The 17,761-nt window shown below is 36.1% G+C and overlaps 1 protein-coding gene across 1 annotated transcript in view; it reads right to left on the bottom strand.

Moving 5' to 3' along the window:
- Window positions 1–17,761, bottom strand: part of RALYL (RALY RNA binding protein like) — a 331,636-nt gene that overhangs the window by 62,214 nt on the left and 251,661 nt on the right. Inside the window, exon 3 of the mRNA XM_026495820.2 lies at window positions 13,275–13,307. Within this exon, the coding sequence (XP_026351605.2) occupies window positions 13,275–13,307 (33 nt within the window). The remainder of the gene's footprint in view (window positions 1–13,274; window positions 13,308–17,761) is intronic.

Here is a 17,761-nt window from a genome sequence, read left to right as displayed (position 1 = left end):
CAGGGAGCCAGTGGAGCTTGGTCCCAGGACCCCAGGATTATGACTTGAGCCGAAGGCAGACGCCTACAATCAGCCTAAGTGCGAATCATCTTTCGTTCACTGTGCTGAGCATTCTCCCACGCGAAACTTAAATGTTTTAGTTTTAGGACACTTTCTTTGATTACTTATTTGATATTGTCCTCTGTTTTCTCTTTGTGAAACAATTATTACTAGAGCTCTCGGAATAAGCCTCAAAGTATTTAAAATCTTTTCTTTACTATTTTCCATCTCTGTCTTTGTGCTCTTTTAAGTTTGTGTTCTAAGCTTTCATTGAATTTTTCATTTCTGTTAACAGCTTTTAATTTCTAAGAAATTTTTTTGTTTTCCATGTATTCCTTTTTAACAATACATTTTTATATAGATATAGTATCTTATCTCTAGGGATATTAATTACAGGTTTTTAAGAGGGTTTTAGGGTTTTTTGCTCATTTATTTAGTTTAGTTTTGTACTCTGTATATTTCCTCTACTGTGGAGTTCTGATTTTCTCTGGTTTTTTTTTCTTTCATGTTAGAGTATTTTCTCAAATATTTGGTGATCCTTTGCTGGTAGGTCATAATTCAGAGCATGGCACTAAAAACCTGACTGGAAGTAGTATGTGTGTGTGTGTGTGTGTGTGTGTGTGTGTGTGTATGCATGCGTGCACACATATGCAGGGCTTGTTGACTGGAGGGTCTCACTGGAGTGTGACGGGGGCAGAGTCTTAAGGGTTTACTGGGATCATAAAATGTCAGTATCTCCAGATCTTCTGGGATGGTCAGTTTTTTGAGATAATACACTGCTAAGTCTTAAAGAGAAATTTCATTCTGGTCTAATGTTGAAAATTAATGGCATTATAGGGTTGTCCTACTTTTTCCACAGGCCATTAAGATAGTGGCAGGATCTTTTCCCCAACTGTGAAGAGTTGGGTTGGTGTTAGGAATTAATGTGATTTCTGGCACTCAGCAAACATTTCACATATACCAACTTTCCTCCTCACAGTGGAATCTCTTGCAAAGCAAAGGGGGTAGCTGAAGACCAGACACAACGATATGAGCTCTTTTTTGAAGGCATGCTTTTTTTTTTTTTTTAATGAAGAAACAGGAAGAGAGAACAGGGAGGAGAAGGGGGGAGGTAGAGATGGGGGAAGAAGTAAGAGAAGGAGCAGATTGGGAAGAAGGAGAGGAGGAGAGAAGAGAAGGAAAAGGAGGGGAGGGAGAGAAGGGAGAAAAGAACAGGGAGAGGGAAGGAGAGGAAAGAAGAGGCAGGAGAGGGGGAAAAGGGGTGAGTGGAACTGAAGGAAGCTTGAACACGAGGTTTTTCGGTCTCCTGTGATGTGGTTACTAGTTAATTTGCCAGTTCTGTCATTCAGTGTAACTTCTAAGATACCTCTGGTGTAGCCAAATGGTACTACTAGTTATCTCCACAATAGAAACTAAACCTGCCCAACTGTATCCCATCATGACTTTTCATTTATAACCTCTTTCAAGAATTATTAAGTAATGCCTCACATCACAAATATTTGCTTCTTTTTATTTTATCTTAACAGATTAGAGCGGCCAAGCCATGCTCTGTATTAGATACCAACTTCTTTGTTTTTTATCCTCTGCATGAGATGATTAGGTCCTTAAAGGCAAAGACCGACTCTTGTCTACAACTTCTCAATTACTGTAGTGATGGACCAGCTTTTTATTTAAAGAATTTCCCAGTCATCACAGACTGATAATTTCATAAAATACCAAATCATATACTTAGATGCTAAAGTGGCATAAGAATGCAATCAAAGTTTCTAAATGCTTTTTCTTCCTTTCTGTATTTCAGTCATTATCCTGGTAAAAAACAATTCACGGACTGGCACTGTTTTAGTGAATCCACTATGAGAAACACTGCTCTAGGACACCTTTGTACCTTGGTTTGCACCTAGCAATATGATTCAAGAAGAATTTTGTACTGAATAAATTAATTCTCATCCAAATATAATTAAATTGATATTCAGAAATAAAGATAAAGATCTTGGATCTTGATTAGAATGAAATGGCATCATAATATCCATTTCTTGTTTTTAACCCTTGGTTTGTACTTTGAAGGTTTAAATGTTAAGCAATTAGCAATGACCTCAAAAATAATGTGAATTGTAGAATTTTTTTCAATATATTCAACATTTAAGTCTAAATAATTTGGTGCCACCCTTCATCTGCCGTTGTCAAAAGGAATGTTTTACTTTACTAAATTCTCCACCCATGATAATTTGGTGTTGTGATCTTTGTAATACTGAAGGAAAGCTCAATATTCAATCACAGTAATGGCAAACTATTTCTGTCTAGTAGGCTGGTTTTCAAACAGCAGCTGACATTGTTATCACATAATATTTTGCACACACACTTAGAGTGCCCTTCAAATAATGAATTGATGCACTTAATGAAATTAGACAGCTGTTCATTGTACAAAGGGCAGCAACGCTATCAAATTTTTTCTCATGAGCGTCAAACTAAGAACTGGTAACTGAAGAAAATTAGGAATGAATGAATTGATTTATTGGGAAGTGCCCTAATCTTTGACTCGGTGGTCTGACGTGGGAATTTGGAGTACTCCACATGCCAAGGGCCTGCTGAAATTTACGTTAAAAATCAAAGGCCCATGCTTAAGGAACACATTTTAAAAATAACTTCTTTAGAGAGCCTAACTTCTTAAAAGGCTTTCAAGATTTTTAGTATCCAATTGGGCTATAACATATACTTCATCGAAATGCCACTTGCATGATATAATTTAACAAGATCTGGGAGAAATGTCTCATCAAGTGTTTCATCTTTTTTATGCTTTTTACTGAAGCTAAGAGGAAGTTATAGTCGAGGGCTGTCTACTGTTGAGTTAAACCAGAGGCACTGTTACGTTATTTTGAAGTTGAACGTGGCCTGCAGGTTCTAATGGTAAATGTTGAATGTGATCTAATTAAAATTTCACCAAAGAAATCATGGTTTCTAAAAACATGAAACATTTGGGGGCCGATTTTTTATTTTAATAACTACTTTAGTTGGTATGCCAAAATATAGCTCTTCAATGTATTTTTCCCCCTGATAAGCTCCTAAAGCATAAGGGATGCTTGGCTTTTGCTAATAATTGGTAGCTATCGATTATACTGTGATAACTGATTTGTTCTGCAGAGTTAAGTAGGGAATCTTTTAAATCAAAAGTATTCTGTACTTTGAAAATGTCATTAAAAGTGTTGAAAAGGTCACATTTTGAGATTGATGAAAAAAAGATCAGCCATTCTTGGCTGGATGAACAGAATTTAATTGGGAAGTGAGGCTTTAAAACTTTTGCCAGCAGTTTCATAATGCAAATCTGGGATTCACACTGCCTCTGGAAGCAATAAATAACTTTTTATGTACATGATTATTTTCCTGAATAATTAAATTTATCATGTGGATGTTCATGATGATTCGGATGAATAGGAAACTTTGAAGACAGCATGAAAGTGTGAATGAAATTGACAGCTCTTTAAGCAAAAACCCGAGGCTGGGCTCCATTCCATAATGACTACCCATATGCTGTGTGTCTTTGTGGAGATCACATCACATCTCTGTAACTTAGTTTTCCAGTAGTAAAATAATTATAATTCTGTATATGAGAATCAGTATAGATTCATTGAACAACAGAAAATAAAGGCTAATCAATACTTTGAATCCTTTAAGAAGGGCTAATACTGCCAAGAAATTATTTAGATAAGCAAGTGTAATTCCATTGGAAGGCCTATTTTAGGTATATTTAAAAATAGGAAAAATGTTTTTTTTTTTTAAAAAAGATTTATTTATTTATTTGAGAGATAGAGAGAGAGCAAGAGCAGGAGGGGTACAGGGAGAGGAGAGAGAGTCTCAAGCAGACTCTGTGTGAATGTGGAGCCCTGTGTGGGGCTTGATCTCTTGACCCTGAGATCACGACCTGAGCTGAAACCAAGAGTCCCATGCTTAACTGACTGAGGCACTCAGGTGCCCTGGAAAAAGAGTTTCTTATCTTCAAGTAAAGTTAATTAGTTTTCTGTCCTTGGAGATGGGTTGATTTTAACTGAGTGGAATCAAGCACTTTATTTATTTGGAACATTTATTTCTAGTGAGTGTTTTCAGGACAGATTTTAAAAGTATATGAAACTGAGATCTTCCTTCTAACTGAATCAACACTCTTCATGTAGTATTTCTGCATATGACATGTAAGTGATCAGAGCCACCATTTCCATTTTATTCATATGTACATCCAATACACCTCTTTTATTGGTTAGACTATATGCTTACCCTTTTCAGTGTAGCTTGACACCTTAAAAACTCATGTTCCTCAAAAACAGTGCTGGTACTTGTGTATTAAGGAGACAGTGGTACTTGTGTAAGTTAATATACCTGTCAGAACTTTGATTGTTTTAAATTTGATTCCATAACATCATATAAGATTAGTTCTCCTCAGAAGTGAGATTTTATGTATGACAACCTTAGTTATTTATTTTCTTATGTATGGGTGTTTGACGTCTACAAATTAGTTCGGCTAATTTAAAAGTGTATGATATGAAGTGATCATAAATCCTTTGTCGATTTTAAAGGACTTCTTATTAGACTTGCCTTTTTAGAATAATTAAGTGGTGAGGATTGCTATGACTAAAAGTTTAGAGGATACAGTAAGATTATTTAGTCAATATTATTTAAGTTATAATTTTAACAGCATTTTTATCTTAAATAGACATCTAACCTGTATGACATCAGATTTGTTATTGAGTTGAATGGATTTAATGGTTGAATCTCTCTCTTTCTCTCTCTCTCTATCAAATGATAAATGGACTTTTAAATACCTTAATTTATTATGATCAAAGATCTCATCCAAATTTTGGGGGGGGGAGGTTGCCTGGGATATATAATAATACCAATTCTCAAAGTAAAACTGATACGAACTGTGACATTTGGCTTAATGTGACACTTTATTATATGAATGAATGAGACAGTAGTGGAAGTGCTGATAACACTCTTTTGAAATATCATCAGCCATAAAGTCCTGCACCACTGCTTTCTTTATAAGCAGAACTTAAATAAATCTATTTAATGATCCTATGTATTTTCTTCCCTCTAAGTAACACTATACTCCTGCCTGCTATAATCTGCAATTACTTTCTTTTCCCCGAGGAGAACATTTCACTGAAGAAATAAAAGTCGTTTCAGTCACCATGAGTCTCTCTGCTTCCTAAGACATTTTCAAATGGTAAGGACTGAGGAAGACTGTTTTTGATGACTCTACTCTATTTTATTATTGGAGAGTAATGAATTCTTCCTCCTTAAAAATGCGTTCTGGAACCTATGCATTCAAGACACCACTGTCAAAAAATATATATACATGATTGATGACCCAATTTATCGGTGATATTGTATATGCCATCACAGTGCAGTTTAAATGATTTTGACAAGTACAGAAGAGTGGCATTGACAGGTGCAGAAATAAATAATGGGTTTAAGCTTTCAAATGTTTTTACAGCATTTCCCTGAGTGGCAGGTTGATAAATTAAAATTACAGTTGTAGCATCAGGCCTGAGAGCACAACTGCTTTAGATTACAAAAATAGCGCCGTGGAAACTTTGTGTACTCTCCGGAGAAGCAGCCTGGAGGGCCTTGGGAAAAAATGAAACAAGTGCTGTTGCTAAAGGAATCATTAATTTTGTGGTAGCACTGTCTCAGTCTAAACAAATAAAAAAATAGATTTTTAGAAGAGGAAAATTGGCTTTATCCCCTTATCCCTTTTTCCCTGGAGACTCACAGAAAATTGAAACCATACCATCAAAAGATAGGCATTGAGCTGGCCATTAGTGGCTTCAGGATGTCAGATGGGCATATTTAAGAGCTTAGGGACAGTTTCTTGTTAACCTTCCCTTAGTTTTGATGCTACAGCTGGATTTCAGGTTGTCATACTCTCACCCTGATCCCACAAAGTCCAGCTGAGGAATCTGTAACACATCACTCCATCACTCACTGATTCTAATATTCTCAAAAAAAAAATGTTATTTTCATCAGGCATTTCCTTCCCATTATTTTTTTTCTTTACAGATCTTAGTAAATGAAAATTGCAAATATTTAAGGTGCACAACATGACTTTTTGACATATGTACACACTGAAACGACTGCCTTCATGAAAGCTAGTGAACATATTCCTCACCTCACGCGGTTACCTTTTCTGGTGATGAGAACGCTTAAGATCTACTTTTTAAAGCAAATTCAAGTATACATTATAGTATTAATAATTACAGTCATCACATTCTGATTCCCAGAACGTACTCATTCTACGTAACTGAAACTCTGCCTCCCTCATCCTCCCAGTCCCCGGCAGCCACCATTCTACTCCCTGTTTCTGAGTTCAGCTACTTTAGCTTCCAGTCATAAGTGAGATCATGCAGCATTTGTCTTTCAATGTCCGGCATCTGACTTATTTCACTTAGCGTCATGTCCTTCAGGTTCCTCCTTGCTGTCACAAATGGCAGGATTTCCTTCTTTTTAAAGGCTGAACAATATTCTATAATATGGTACTAAATAATATTTCATATATATAATAGTTTCTCTATCCATTCATCTGTTAATGGGCATTTAGGTTGTCTTGGCTATGGTAAATCATGAGACTACGAACATGGGGACACAGGTATCTTTTCAAGTTAGCAGTTTCATTTCATTTGGATAAATACTCAAGTGGAATTGCTGAATTATATGGTAGCTCTATTTTTAGTTTTTGGAGGAACTGCCACACTGTTTTCTGTAGTAGCTGCACCAATTTGCATTCTCCCCAACGGTGCACAAGGGTTCCCCTTCCTCTACATCATCACCAGCATTTATTAGCTTTGATCTTTTTGATGATAGCCGTTGTAACAGGTGTGAGGTGATTTCATTCTGCTCAAGTCATGAGTCTTTTCAAGTCATGCCTGAACTATCGCAGCAGCTTTCTACATGGCTCTACCATGACCTCACTTTGGATAACATCACTCTCCGGTTAAAAATGAAAAAGACAAGCAAACATACAACATCCAATGACTCCACTGAATCCATAGAATGAAAAGAAAGCTCATTTTCTTCCCTCTCTCAATCTTGTACTGAATTCTTAACCTCACCTTGAGGATTAACTCAGGTCCTACTTTTTGTCTAGAAAAATTTCTTGACAATGTGGCCATTTTCTTCAACTTCCCAGTTCTTTTTTTTTTTTTAAGATTTTTATTTATTTATTCGACAGAGGTAGAGACAGCCAGCGAGAGAGGGAACACAAGCAGGGGGAATGGGAGAGGAAGAAGCAGGCTCATAGCGGAGGAGCCTGATGTGGGGCTCGATCCCATAACGCCGGGACCACGCCCTGAGCCGAAGGCAGACGCTTAACTGTTGTGCCACCCAGGAGCCCCTCAACTTCCCAGTTCTTAAATTAAGCTAAACTTTTAATTCCTAAATGACTTTACAGCAGTCATATAATTCTGTTTTATGTTTTGATGCTCTACTGAAACCATCCATAAATTGGTATTGCTTTCCCTTTTTCATGCTCCTATTATTAAAGTTTTTAATATTGTGTGTGATATTTCTATAAATCTAAGTACCTTCTGGAACTATCTTCCTGTCTTAATGCTATTTTATTTTTTCTTGTCAACTGCATTACCAGGAATTGGATATTCAGTTGAATTCTGGGAATAGAGTTCAAAAGAGAGTGAAATCAGCACAGGAATGAAGTTCATTCCTTTAGGAAAAAAACTATTCATATAACTTAATTGTTGCACAGGATATTGATAGTAATTGGTATTTGTTTCCTGTTTACTAGGTGTCAGACACTGTTCTAAGCACTTTGCAATATTATCTCGTTCAAAACAGCCCTAAGAGTAAGTTATTACCTAAGGTGAGGAGATGAGGCTGGAGAGTTAAATTGCCAAAGGCACCTAGCTAGGAAGTAACAGAAGGGAATTCAAACCAAGGAAATCAAATTATAGAATTTAAACTCTTTGGGGCACCTGGGTGGCTCAGTCAGTTAGGCCACTGACTTCAGCCCGGGTCATGATATCAAAGTCCTGCATCGTCAGACTCCCTGCTCAGCAGGGAGCCTGCTTCTCCCTTTGCCAACCCCCCACACTTGTGCTCTCTCTCTCTCAAATAAATAAACAAAATCTTAAAAAAAAAAAAAAAGGAATTTAAGCTCTTAAAACAGGTAGTTAACAGTATAACAATGTATAGCACCTGTTAGTAAATACAAAGACTCCTAAAAGACCTGGGTGAAAGTAAAAGAGTGTAAATATTGGACCAAATAAGAGTGTCAAGATTTTAATAATGTCTTCATAATAACAGCAGAAGTATATTGAATGAAGATTCAAATTCAGTTTCAAGACTGGAAATAAAAGGGGAAAACATCCCCCAAGCAAAACTATTTTAAAAAATATAGCTACCAGCAGTTATATGAGGATCAATTGTAGATGTAAGGTGAGCTTTGCTGTCCTGGCAGTGTTCACTCCCTCTTGTTAGGACTTAGTAGAATGGGTCCACCACATCTCAGGAGATCCAGGAGATCCAGGCTTGACTGGGCCACGATTAGCTCACTCACTGAGCCTCGATGGATATAAATATAGTAATTTTGCTATTTTTATCTTTGATGTGTTTTGAATGTCTCTCAGACAAGCTCGAGAAATACTAATTCTGAGCTTTATCAATATTATTTTAAAATTATTCTGAGTTATTTATTTATTTTTAAAGATTTATTTATTTATTTTGGGAGGAGGGGCAGAGGGAGAAAGAGAGAGAAAATCTCAAGCAGACATCCCACTGAACATGGAGCCCAACTCAGGTTTCAATACTCACCCCACCCCACCCCTACCCTGAGATCATGATCTGAGCTGAAATCGAGAGAGTCAGATGCTTAACTGACTAAGCTACCCAAGCACCCTTGAGTTATTTAAATTAACCTAATACAGTGAAAAAGTCTGAATTTTTTTTACCTGTCTAATAAATAATCCTCATAATAAAGCTACCCATGCAAAAATTCATCAGCTGAAATACTGGTATGAACCAAAATTTCAATTCCAAAATACAACTGATTCATATTAAAAGTCTTCTTTTAAAAGGTCAACTTCATGCTGAAGAGGTAAGAAGAAATAATTCATATGGAAAATTTCATTTAGTGCCTTGAGTGTATTTTTAAAGTGGCTCAGTGTCTGCAAAGCGTCAACAGTCACTTGTACTTGAAGAGAACTCATGCGTCGTCTTGACATGCCCTTTTATACTGTGAATCTTAAACGTCAAACGAACAGGAGCTTCCTTCCCCTCATCTGTATTTTTCATTAAAAAGCTGTAAACGCTTTATCAAGGCAAGACTGGTTTTAAACTAAGATCTATATCTTAGAATCTTCATTGAGAGGATCACTTAGTTCTTGTTCACGTTCCTAAATGCAAACTTGATGTCTGTTTTCTCCCAGCTTATTTCCAAAATCAGAATCTATCTGATGCCACAGAAAGGAAGACATTTGTCAGAAGAGTTTTCTTAATTGCTCTAAAATGGAACGTATGGAGGGCGAGTAGAATATCACAGGCTTAGTATTCTTGTAACACTCAAGCCTAAGCTCCACACTAAAAAACAATTTTGCTTAACTGATGTGTTTCACTGTTGGGTGAGCGAGATGGGAAAGAATTTTAACTTTTTAAAAAGATTTTATTTTATTTATTTATTTGACAGAGAGATAGAGCACAAGCAGAGGGAGCGGGAGAGGGAGAAACAGCCTCCCTGCCTAGCAGGGAACCTGATGAGGGGGCTTGATCCCCGGACCCTGGGATTATGACTTGAGTCAAAGGCAGATGCTTAACTGACTGAGCCACTCAGGCGCCCCAAGAATTTTAATTTTTAAATCGATTATTTAAATTTATTTTACGTATAGTACACATATTTTTGTATCATATATTTATGATAAATGTAATATGTGTAATGCATATATTATATACACATAATATTGATAATATAAAACATAAAACATTTTAATCAACATTTAATAAAATTATTTATTAAATATTAAAATTATATTATTTAATAATTCAAAATTTAATAAATTTCCAGCCTCAGGTCTGGGACGACATCAGAATGAGTTTTGATGCACCTGAGAATAGGTAGTGTGCCCCTTGTGCACCACAGAACCTTCCATGGCATACTATCTGGTCTCTTTACATGTATCCTGGTCTCTGATGGGTGAACTCCAAGACAGTTCTAGATCAATGTGTCAACCTCCACCATATGTATCCCAAACAGGGAAAGACTGTGGGAAGTTATGTTTCAAAGATTTTCTGAGAAAATTCCAGGGACTGTAGATGTCTGTAAGGACAATCTATGTATGTCTGGAGGAGAAGGAGATGGGAGAATGCAACTGTGATGTAGACAGTGGTTTCCAGGCTTGGCTCGACAGCCTGGGAAAACACTGCATTTATTGGCCTACTCTGGGTAAACAGACTCAGACTCTGTGATGAGCCTTCCTGCCTCACTCTAGGCTAATTTTTTTCCTAATGACCTTATTTTATTAATCATTTACTGATGCATGTGAAAGAAAGCTCCCCTCATATCAATCTTTAGTTGAAGGTCTGAGATCTGAGATTTCACTTAACTTCCTTTCACAATTCTGTAACCTTTTTCCATAAGCAAATATTTCCTGTATTATAACTTTCTTTGACAAATTTTCCCATTGCTATATTCAGATTGAATTTATGTTGTGACATTTAAAAATTTTATTTCATAATTACTATAGCACATTTATGAAAGGAAGAATTTTGCTCGCTAATTTATATAAAGAAGAGATGCACATTTTAAAAGTATCAATATTTCTTTCCAGTTAAAAATTTAAATGACAATCATTAGATTTCATCATAAAAATTCAAACCAATTATCTGTACTTATCTTGTTTGATAGCTTATTCCATTCACAATTTTTGTTTTTTTCTCTCCATTATAAAAACATCTTTTGGTTTCCACATGTAACTCAAAGAATGCCCTGTTAAAGTGGAGTTTTATTCTCTGAACTACTTCAGAGCTCTCGGATTGACTCTTTGGAGCATTATAAATGAGCATACCTTCCACATCTGTAATAAAAGCTAATACTTATGAACAATTATGTGCCGAAAACAGTGCTAAGTACTTGATCTAAATTATCTTATTTAATCTCCGTATCACAAATAAGAACCCAAAGCTTGGGGGGTTCAAGTAATCGCCTAAACCAATACACATAGCTTGTAAGTGTCAGAGGCTACCAAGGCAAAAGCAACTTCTAGAGGTACATATTAACGAGTGCTTTCAGACCCTGGTGGGCAGTAGACTGAAGTATGCAATATTTAGCACTGATCTATTCATTAATATGCTTTTTATTCATAGAATTAAAATTAATGTGAGGTGTGCAAGGTCCTACAAAAACTTGATGCTATGGACTTACAGGTCAACTCATACCAAAGACCATGTACCATGCATTAATTCCTTTTGGTAAGTGACAGAATCAAAAGCCACAAATCTGAATAATGGTCCTCTATTAGACTGCCTTTGCCTGGTAGTCTCATATGTGTCCACTATGTTCACAATCATCCTATCCTCTTTACTAACAAGGTCAGGAGAAAGACTCATCCAAACTTTAGACAATTTTATTTAAAATACTTTTCTTGGAAAAAAAATGGAGAAGTTCAGCTCCATATTAAAGTATCCAGTCCACAGAACCATTTGGGTTACATGTTTCACCCCACTTTACTTTTAAGACTCACCTAAGGAACAGCAGTATCTTTCTACTGCCATGCCAGCTCTCCCATGTTGGGTACTTGCTGAGTTATATGGTGAGTTATATGTCATTCTTTTTTGGAAACTTTTTTTTCGTGGCTCTAATACGGAGTTTTAAACTCCTGATATGTTTAAAACAAAGATTACTTAGAGTCTGCCCTTGTAAAATAGAGGTATGAAGTAAAAAATGAATTCCATCTCAAAAAAGCTGGGAGAACAGGAAATGCTGTAGAGAAACTGCAGTAAGTGAGGCATGAAGAGAAGCTATTTCAGCCCTCTTGACTTGAGGGCAGGACACATATGCATTCAAAATAAAAGATTTCTTCAGGCTTAAAGATTTTTAACAATAGGAGCTGATGATCAATGAAGGAAAGAAGCCTGCTCTAACGATTTTTTTGGACCAGATCAACTTGACCTTTCATTTTTTTTCCATAAAATCCTCCAATAAATGCATCTACTCCATTTTTTCTCTCCCAGCATCCCTAACAATTATTTTGATTCTCATGATTCAACTGGCTTTCTCAAATGCTTTTATGAGGAGTCGAAAGGGGAAAGGAAACCATGTTGCTCAGGGAGTGACAGAAATATTCAGAGACTGTGAATAAAGTAATAAAAGAAAACGAATGTGATCATTAAAAAATCTACCCCATCCCATGTGTCTGGTCATTAAGCATGAGTATAATGGCTGCCTGTACGTGATTTTTTCCCCCATCAACTATGGCATGACTGCCTTTAAGCTATCATATCTTCCGGCATTTTTGATATTTTACGACATCAGCCATAATGCTGAGCATGCAAAAGTCCCCTAATGAGACGTTTTAATATATTAGTCAAAGGATTATTTGGTAAATCAAATAACAACTTTGCTGATTCTTAATTAGCAAAATGCTTGAAAACAGTACATGTGTATTCTTGTCAACAATGTATTATTATTAGAACATGTATTGGGACTTGGAGTGTTGGTTTTACTTGATCTGTTTCATGGCTCCTCAGCTTTGCATTCAGAGAAGGAGTGGAGTGGAGAAATAAAAGTGAAATGGGAGAAAAGGAGAAAAGAGAGATACAGATTTTGAAGGGAGGAAAAAAGGGAGAAGAAACATTAGGATAAATTAAGAGAAAATAGTAAAAAAATGAGTAGACAGACTAGATATAGTGAAGCTGCGGTTCAGAGGAATTTTTAAGACCAATCTGAGCATTATCTTTACATGATAAGAATATTGAATATTACTGTATACCTCGTTTGATTTTTTAGAGGATACAGGCTTTCATATGCATTCATTTGCTGAATTTCCAGGGTCATAAAATAGCTTTGTGAACATTTTGGTTAAGTCTTTATAAAACGTAGACAGCAATGTTCCTGGGGATGTGACGCATCCAATGATAGGGGATGACTCTGTATATGGAATTATATGACGATAATACCATCCCAGAAGACCTGGTTAAAAATCGATTAAAGAACTGAGATTTAAAATATTTAGACATATACTCACCCAACAGACAGGAAAGGCTCCTTTGACTCAAGTCTATGAAAAAATATGAAAAATTGATTTTAATATAACAATTTGCTATACACTTAAAAATTGCTTTTATAGGAATCTGACAAAATTATTATACTTGTTTGGAAGAAAATGTATACTTTAGCACTAATAAAAAGCTGTGAATAATACATGAAGATCTAATCTGGACTGATTCAAATTCTGGCTGGACTTGATGCAGAAGCTAATGAGAGAGACTTGGAATGGGAAAGTAGCATTTAAATGATACATTAAAATAATAATACTGTTAATCTAATTCTGATTTGCACTCTCTATATCCTCCTTTTTTTTTACAGTAATTTGTAGAAATTTTGATATATCTGTTTGTAGTTGTTGTAGTAGTAAAGAAGTTTATAATGTATTTAGTTACATATTGGCTGAGTAATTTATTTCCAGTAAATATTCTGTAACGAAGAGAGAAGCAGCATGACATTCATCGTCATGTACCAACAGCAGCGCATCTGGGGGTGTGTCTGGGAGGGAGTTAGGTCATAGTTTAGGATCTTAATGCTTCCTTTTAATGTCTCCTAAGAACCAGGTATTTTTTTGTACCTCCTAATATATTAAAGAAGAATTCTAATTCTGAAGCCTCTGATTAGTTGTGGCATCTTGAGCAAGCAACTTAAAAAACTTTCTGGGAATTACATTTCTCATTGTAAAATAGGCTAGGAGTGCTTCCAGTTAATTTTCTTATTTCATAAATCAATTTCTTTGCAAAAAGCAAATCAGTCAGGAAACTTTCCACTTTAAATATTTCCTAATTAAGAATTAAGGAGACCAGTGGGTAGGTGTATATTGGCCACTTCATTTTTATATAAGTCTCAACATATGATTATGGGTTAAACGTAAGCAAATATTAAAGACATTTTTATCTGAATCCTGGTGTTTTAAGATGATGTAATGAGCACTGGGTGTTCTATGCAACTGATGAATTCTACCTCTGAAACTAATAAAAAAAAAAAGCTCAGAGTTTGGAGATGTACATTTATGCAGTCTTTTTCTTTTCTGAATTCTGATTTTATTTGCACCTCCCTGTAAATTCTTTGCCATACTGTGTATTTGTTGTCCATATATATTTATAATATGAATAAGCAAACAGAACTAAGGGGGAAAAAATTAAAGATAAATATTGAAATATATTTGGATATGCTTGTTTTATAAGACATGACCAATGTTAACGATCAAAAGAAGTGACCTTGAAGAAATGAGGGGGATTCTATACAATGTGATGCAGGGGACTGGTGACCTATTTGGATCATCAACATCTTGACAATATCACTTCTCCCTTACTTTCCACTCAGCAACACTTAATAAACCGTTTCCTGCTGCCTACAGTGTCCCCCTAGCCTCTCACTGCTGCCTGTTTCTTAGTGGCATCGACTAATCCAGTAAAAGAAACACTGAATATCTTGACTCTTCTCTCTTTTTCATCTTCCAGAAGTATCTCAATTAGCAATGTCTTGTCAATTTCTCCTTTATGTGACATCTCCCTCTTCACTCTATTCCCAGGCTAATTCTCATTACTTACCCCAGCCTAGCCGGTCTCTCCAAATGTAAATTCTTTGTTCACAGTTGCTCCAACTTCACATGGTTTCACACTACATCTTCCTTCAATGCCCCCACTCGCATCATTTGTTTAAGGACTGCATACTGCTGCTTTCACTCAAGGTATCATAAACAGCAAGAATAAAAGGAACACCCACCATCTTGCCTTCCCCTGTGCAATTACTAAAATACTGAGTTCCAAATGTATTTGGAGTAGTACTTATTGATTTTCCTTTTCTTTTTTTTCTGAAGGCTTCAGACAAGCTGTTGTTGGATTGGAGCATATAGGGATATACGTTGCCCCACTGACACCAGTGGTTAATATGGTTAGTCCCACTACCTAGTTAATTATCTCCTTCTGCTTCTACCACTTCACTCCCTTCAACTATTTCCTCCCAAATGTTCAACAGAAGAATTCAGGGGAAGATTAAAAATTTTCAAAATTATACCGGATTGAGATTCTGACTGACGTTCTATAAGCCAGGTGTTGGCAAACCCTGCTCTACAGGCCAATTCTTGCTCACCGCCTGATTTTATATAACCCACAAACGAAGAACTGCTTTTACATTTTGTTTTTTATTTGAATATAGTTGACACATAATGTTACATTAGTTTCAGATGTACAACATAGTGATTGACTGAACATCTCTATGGTTATGCTATGCTCACAAGTGGCCATTTTTAAACGGTTGAAAAATATCACAGAAGAATAATGTTTTGTGACACGTGAAAATGATATGAAATTCAAATTTCAGAGTCCATAAATGAAGTTTACTGGGACACAGTCATGCTTATTCATGTACATATTGTTTCACGCTGCTTTTGTGCTATGGCAGTGAGATGAGCAGTTGTAACAGGGACCATATGTCCACAATTTGGAAATATTTACTATATGGCCTTTACAAAAAACTATGCCAATGCATGTCCTATGATGATATGGTTGGAAGGAACTGGAAACAACCTTTCAAAATAGGCACTCTTAATTTGAATACACATCAAGATACTGTTTCAGAACTAGAAGTTCAGAATAATTTGAATTCCTCACTGCATCACCAATTCTCTGTACCTACTACAGACAGGTCAACTCCCCTACAATGATCTTTTCACGTCACCATCTTTCTCGACAATTTTGATACCATAGGATGATGCCCAAACTTTTTGGTGTGTTACTTGAAAGCTTGTCACAAACATGCCTCATGCTAGCTTTCCTTGTTGCTCTTTATCACTTCTCTTACCAACCACGTTATTCCAGGAACTTTGTCTATTTATCACCTAAACAAATCTCCTTTGCTTTGGTGTCTCGACGCATTCTATTTCTATACCAAAATACTATTTTTTCTTCCTTTCCCTATGCATGATCTACTTATCTTATGAGTTTATTTAACTCCTTCACAATGCTAATCCTGACACCTTCATTTTACAGGCACAGTTCTGTCATTAAGCTTCTATTACTTATTATCTCCATTATGATGACATTCTCAGGACAATAGTCCTGGGTTAAATGGCTAGCTTCAAGTTTTAAGACTGGTAAGAATGTTAAACTTGCAAGTCTGCTTAGACAAGAAGCTCCTGGAAGTTCTGTGTTATATCTTCTAATGGCCGGGGGGAGGTGCTGGCTGATACTCTATCAGCCGAACAGAAAAGAAAGATCCTTGTCCATTAGTCATCCTAAGCCACTGAAGATGAGCCCTAGGTACCTGTACCCCAAACATTTTCAATGGTGACACAGAGCAGAAAATCTGTGAGGAGCCACCATCAGGCAATCCTATCTCATGTCTCATCTTCAAAATGATGACACATGGTAGAGGGAGGTGATAACTGGCCCACATTGAACGATGCTCTGTCATGTAACCAACCATGTCCAGTCATGGATTCATTACATAGACTTAACTTCCCTCGCCTTGAGTTGATTCAGAGATTTTTACATTTTTTTTCATTAATTATGTAGCCAACATCATAGCCAACTCAAGAGGCTGTTATGAAGAATATGAGAATATGTACTGAGAGCAAATAACACAGTTCTTGGTATAGAGTAGACTGTGACAGTTAAGACTATGCCAAAGAGAGGTTGTTAGTTCTAAGGGCAGAAACTACCTGAATACATGAAAAGCTCACTTTTGCAATTTTAGTCCTGAAAAGTGAAAAAAGTGCAAAAGAAGAAAACTACCAGGAGAAACATCCCTTTGGAGAAAATTGTTTATCAATGTAGTCCTTAGAAACAGATGATTACATTGTGATATGCCTAGAGAGAACTTTTTCTGAGTTTTTTTTTTTAACAAGGTAATTGTTTTGTGAAAAAAAGGATTGATTTTATCATTCCTGAGATTTACTTTTAACATGAACTGGGTAGAGAATTTAATAATACTTCATTCAGGATCCGCTAGAATGAGGAGTAGAATAAGATAAACAAACCATAGCCTTCAGAAAAATAGGCACAGTAAAGAACTAAGATAGAATGTAAAATGAAGATCAAGATTTGGAGCTAATGGATTTATAATGTTTTGTATTTAACAACAAAAATCTAAGCTGTATTTACTAAAGACCAGGCATTATTAAAAGGGCTTTATAAACACTGATTTATTCAAGCATCATAATATCCTCTGAGATAGATCTCATTTTACAGATGAGGAAACTGATACCCCAAAAATGCCAAGTGTCTTGCCTAAGGTCACATAGCTATAAGTGGCTGAGCTAGAATGTGAATTTCGGCATGCTGTCTCTAAAGTCCATGTGCTCATGTCTTGCCTTGTATATCGCCTTTCATCACTTTATTTTGGTTTGTTTCTGTGTGCCTTATGGCACTGTCACCTTTCCTTTCTTTATTGAGAAATCTAATCTGGTCTCGCATGTGGTCCACATGCTGGATAATCCCAAACTTTTGTCTTTAGTATCACTCT

The sequence above is a fragment of the Ursus arctos genome, unplaced genomic scaffold (assembly GCF_023065955.2).
Source record: "Ursus arctos isolate Adak ecotype North America unplaced genomic scaffold, UrsArc2.0 scaffold_6, whole genome shotgun sequence".
Lineage (NCBI taxonomy): Eukaryota > Metazoa > Chordata > Mammalia > Carnivora > Ursidae > Ursus > Ursus arctos.
Note: the sequence above shows the minus strand (reverse complement) of the source record. Positions and strands in the feature narration are given on the sequence as shown.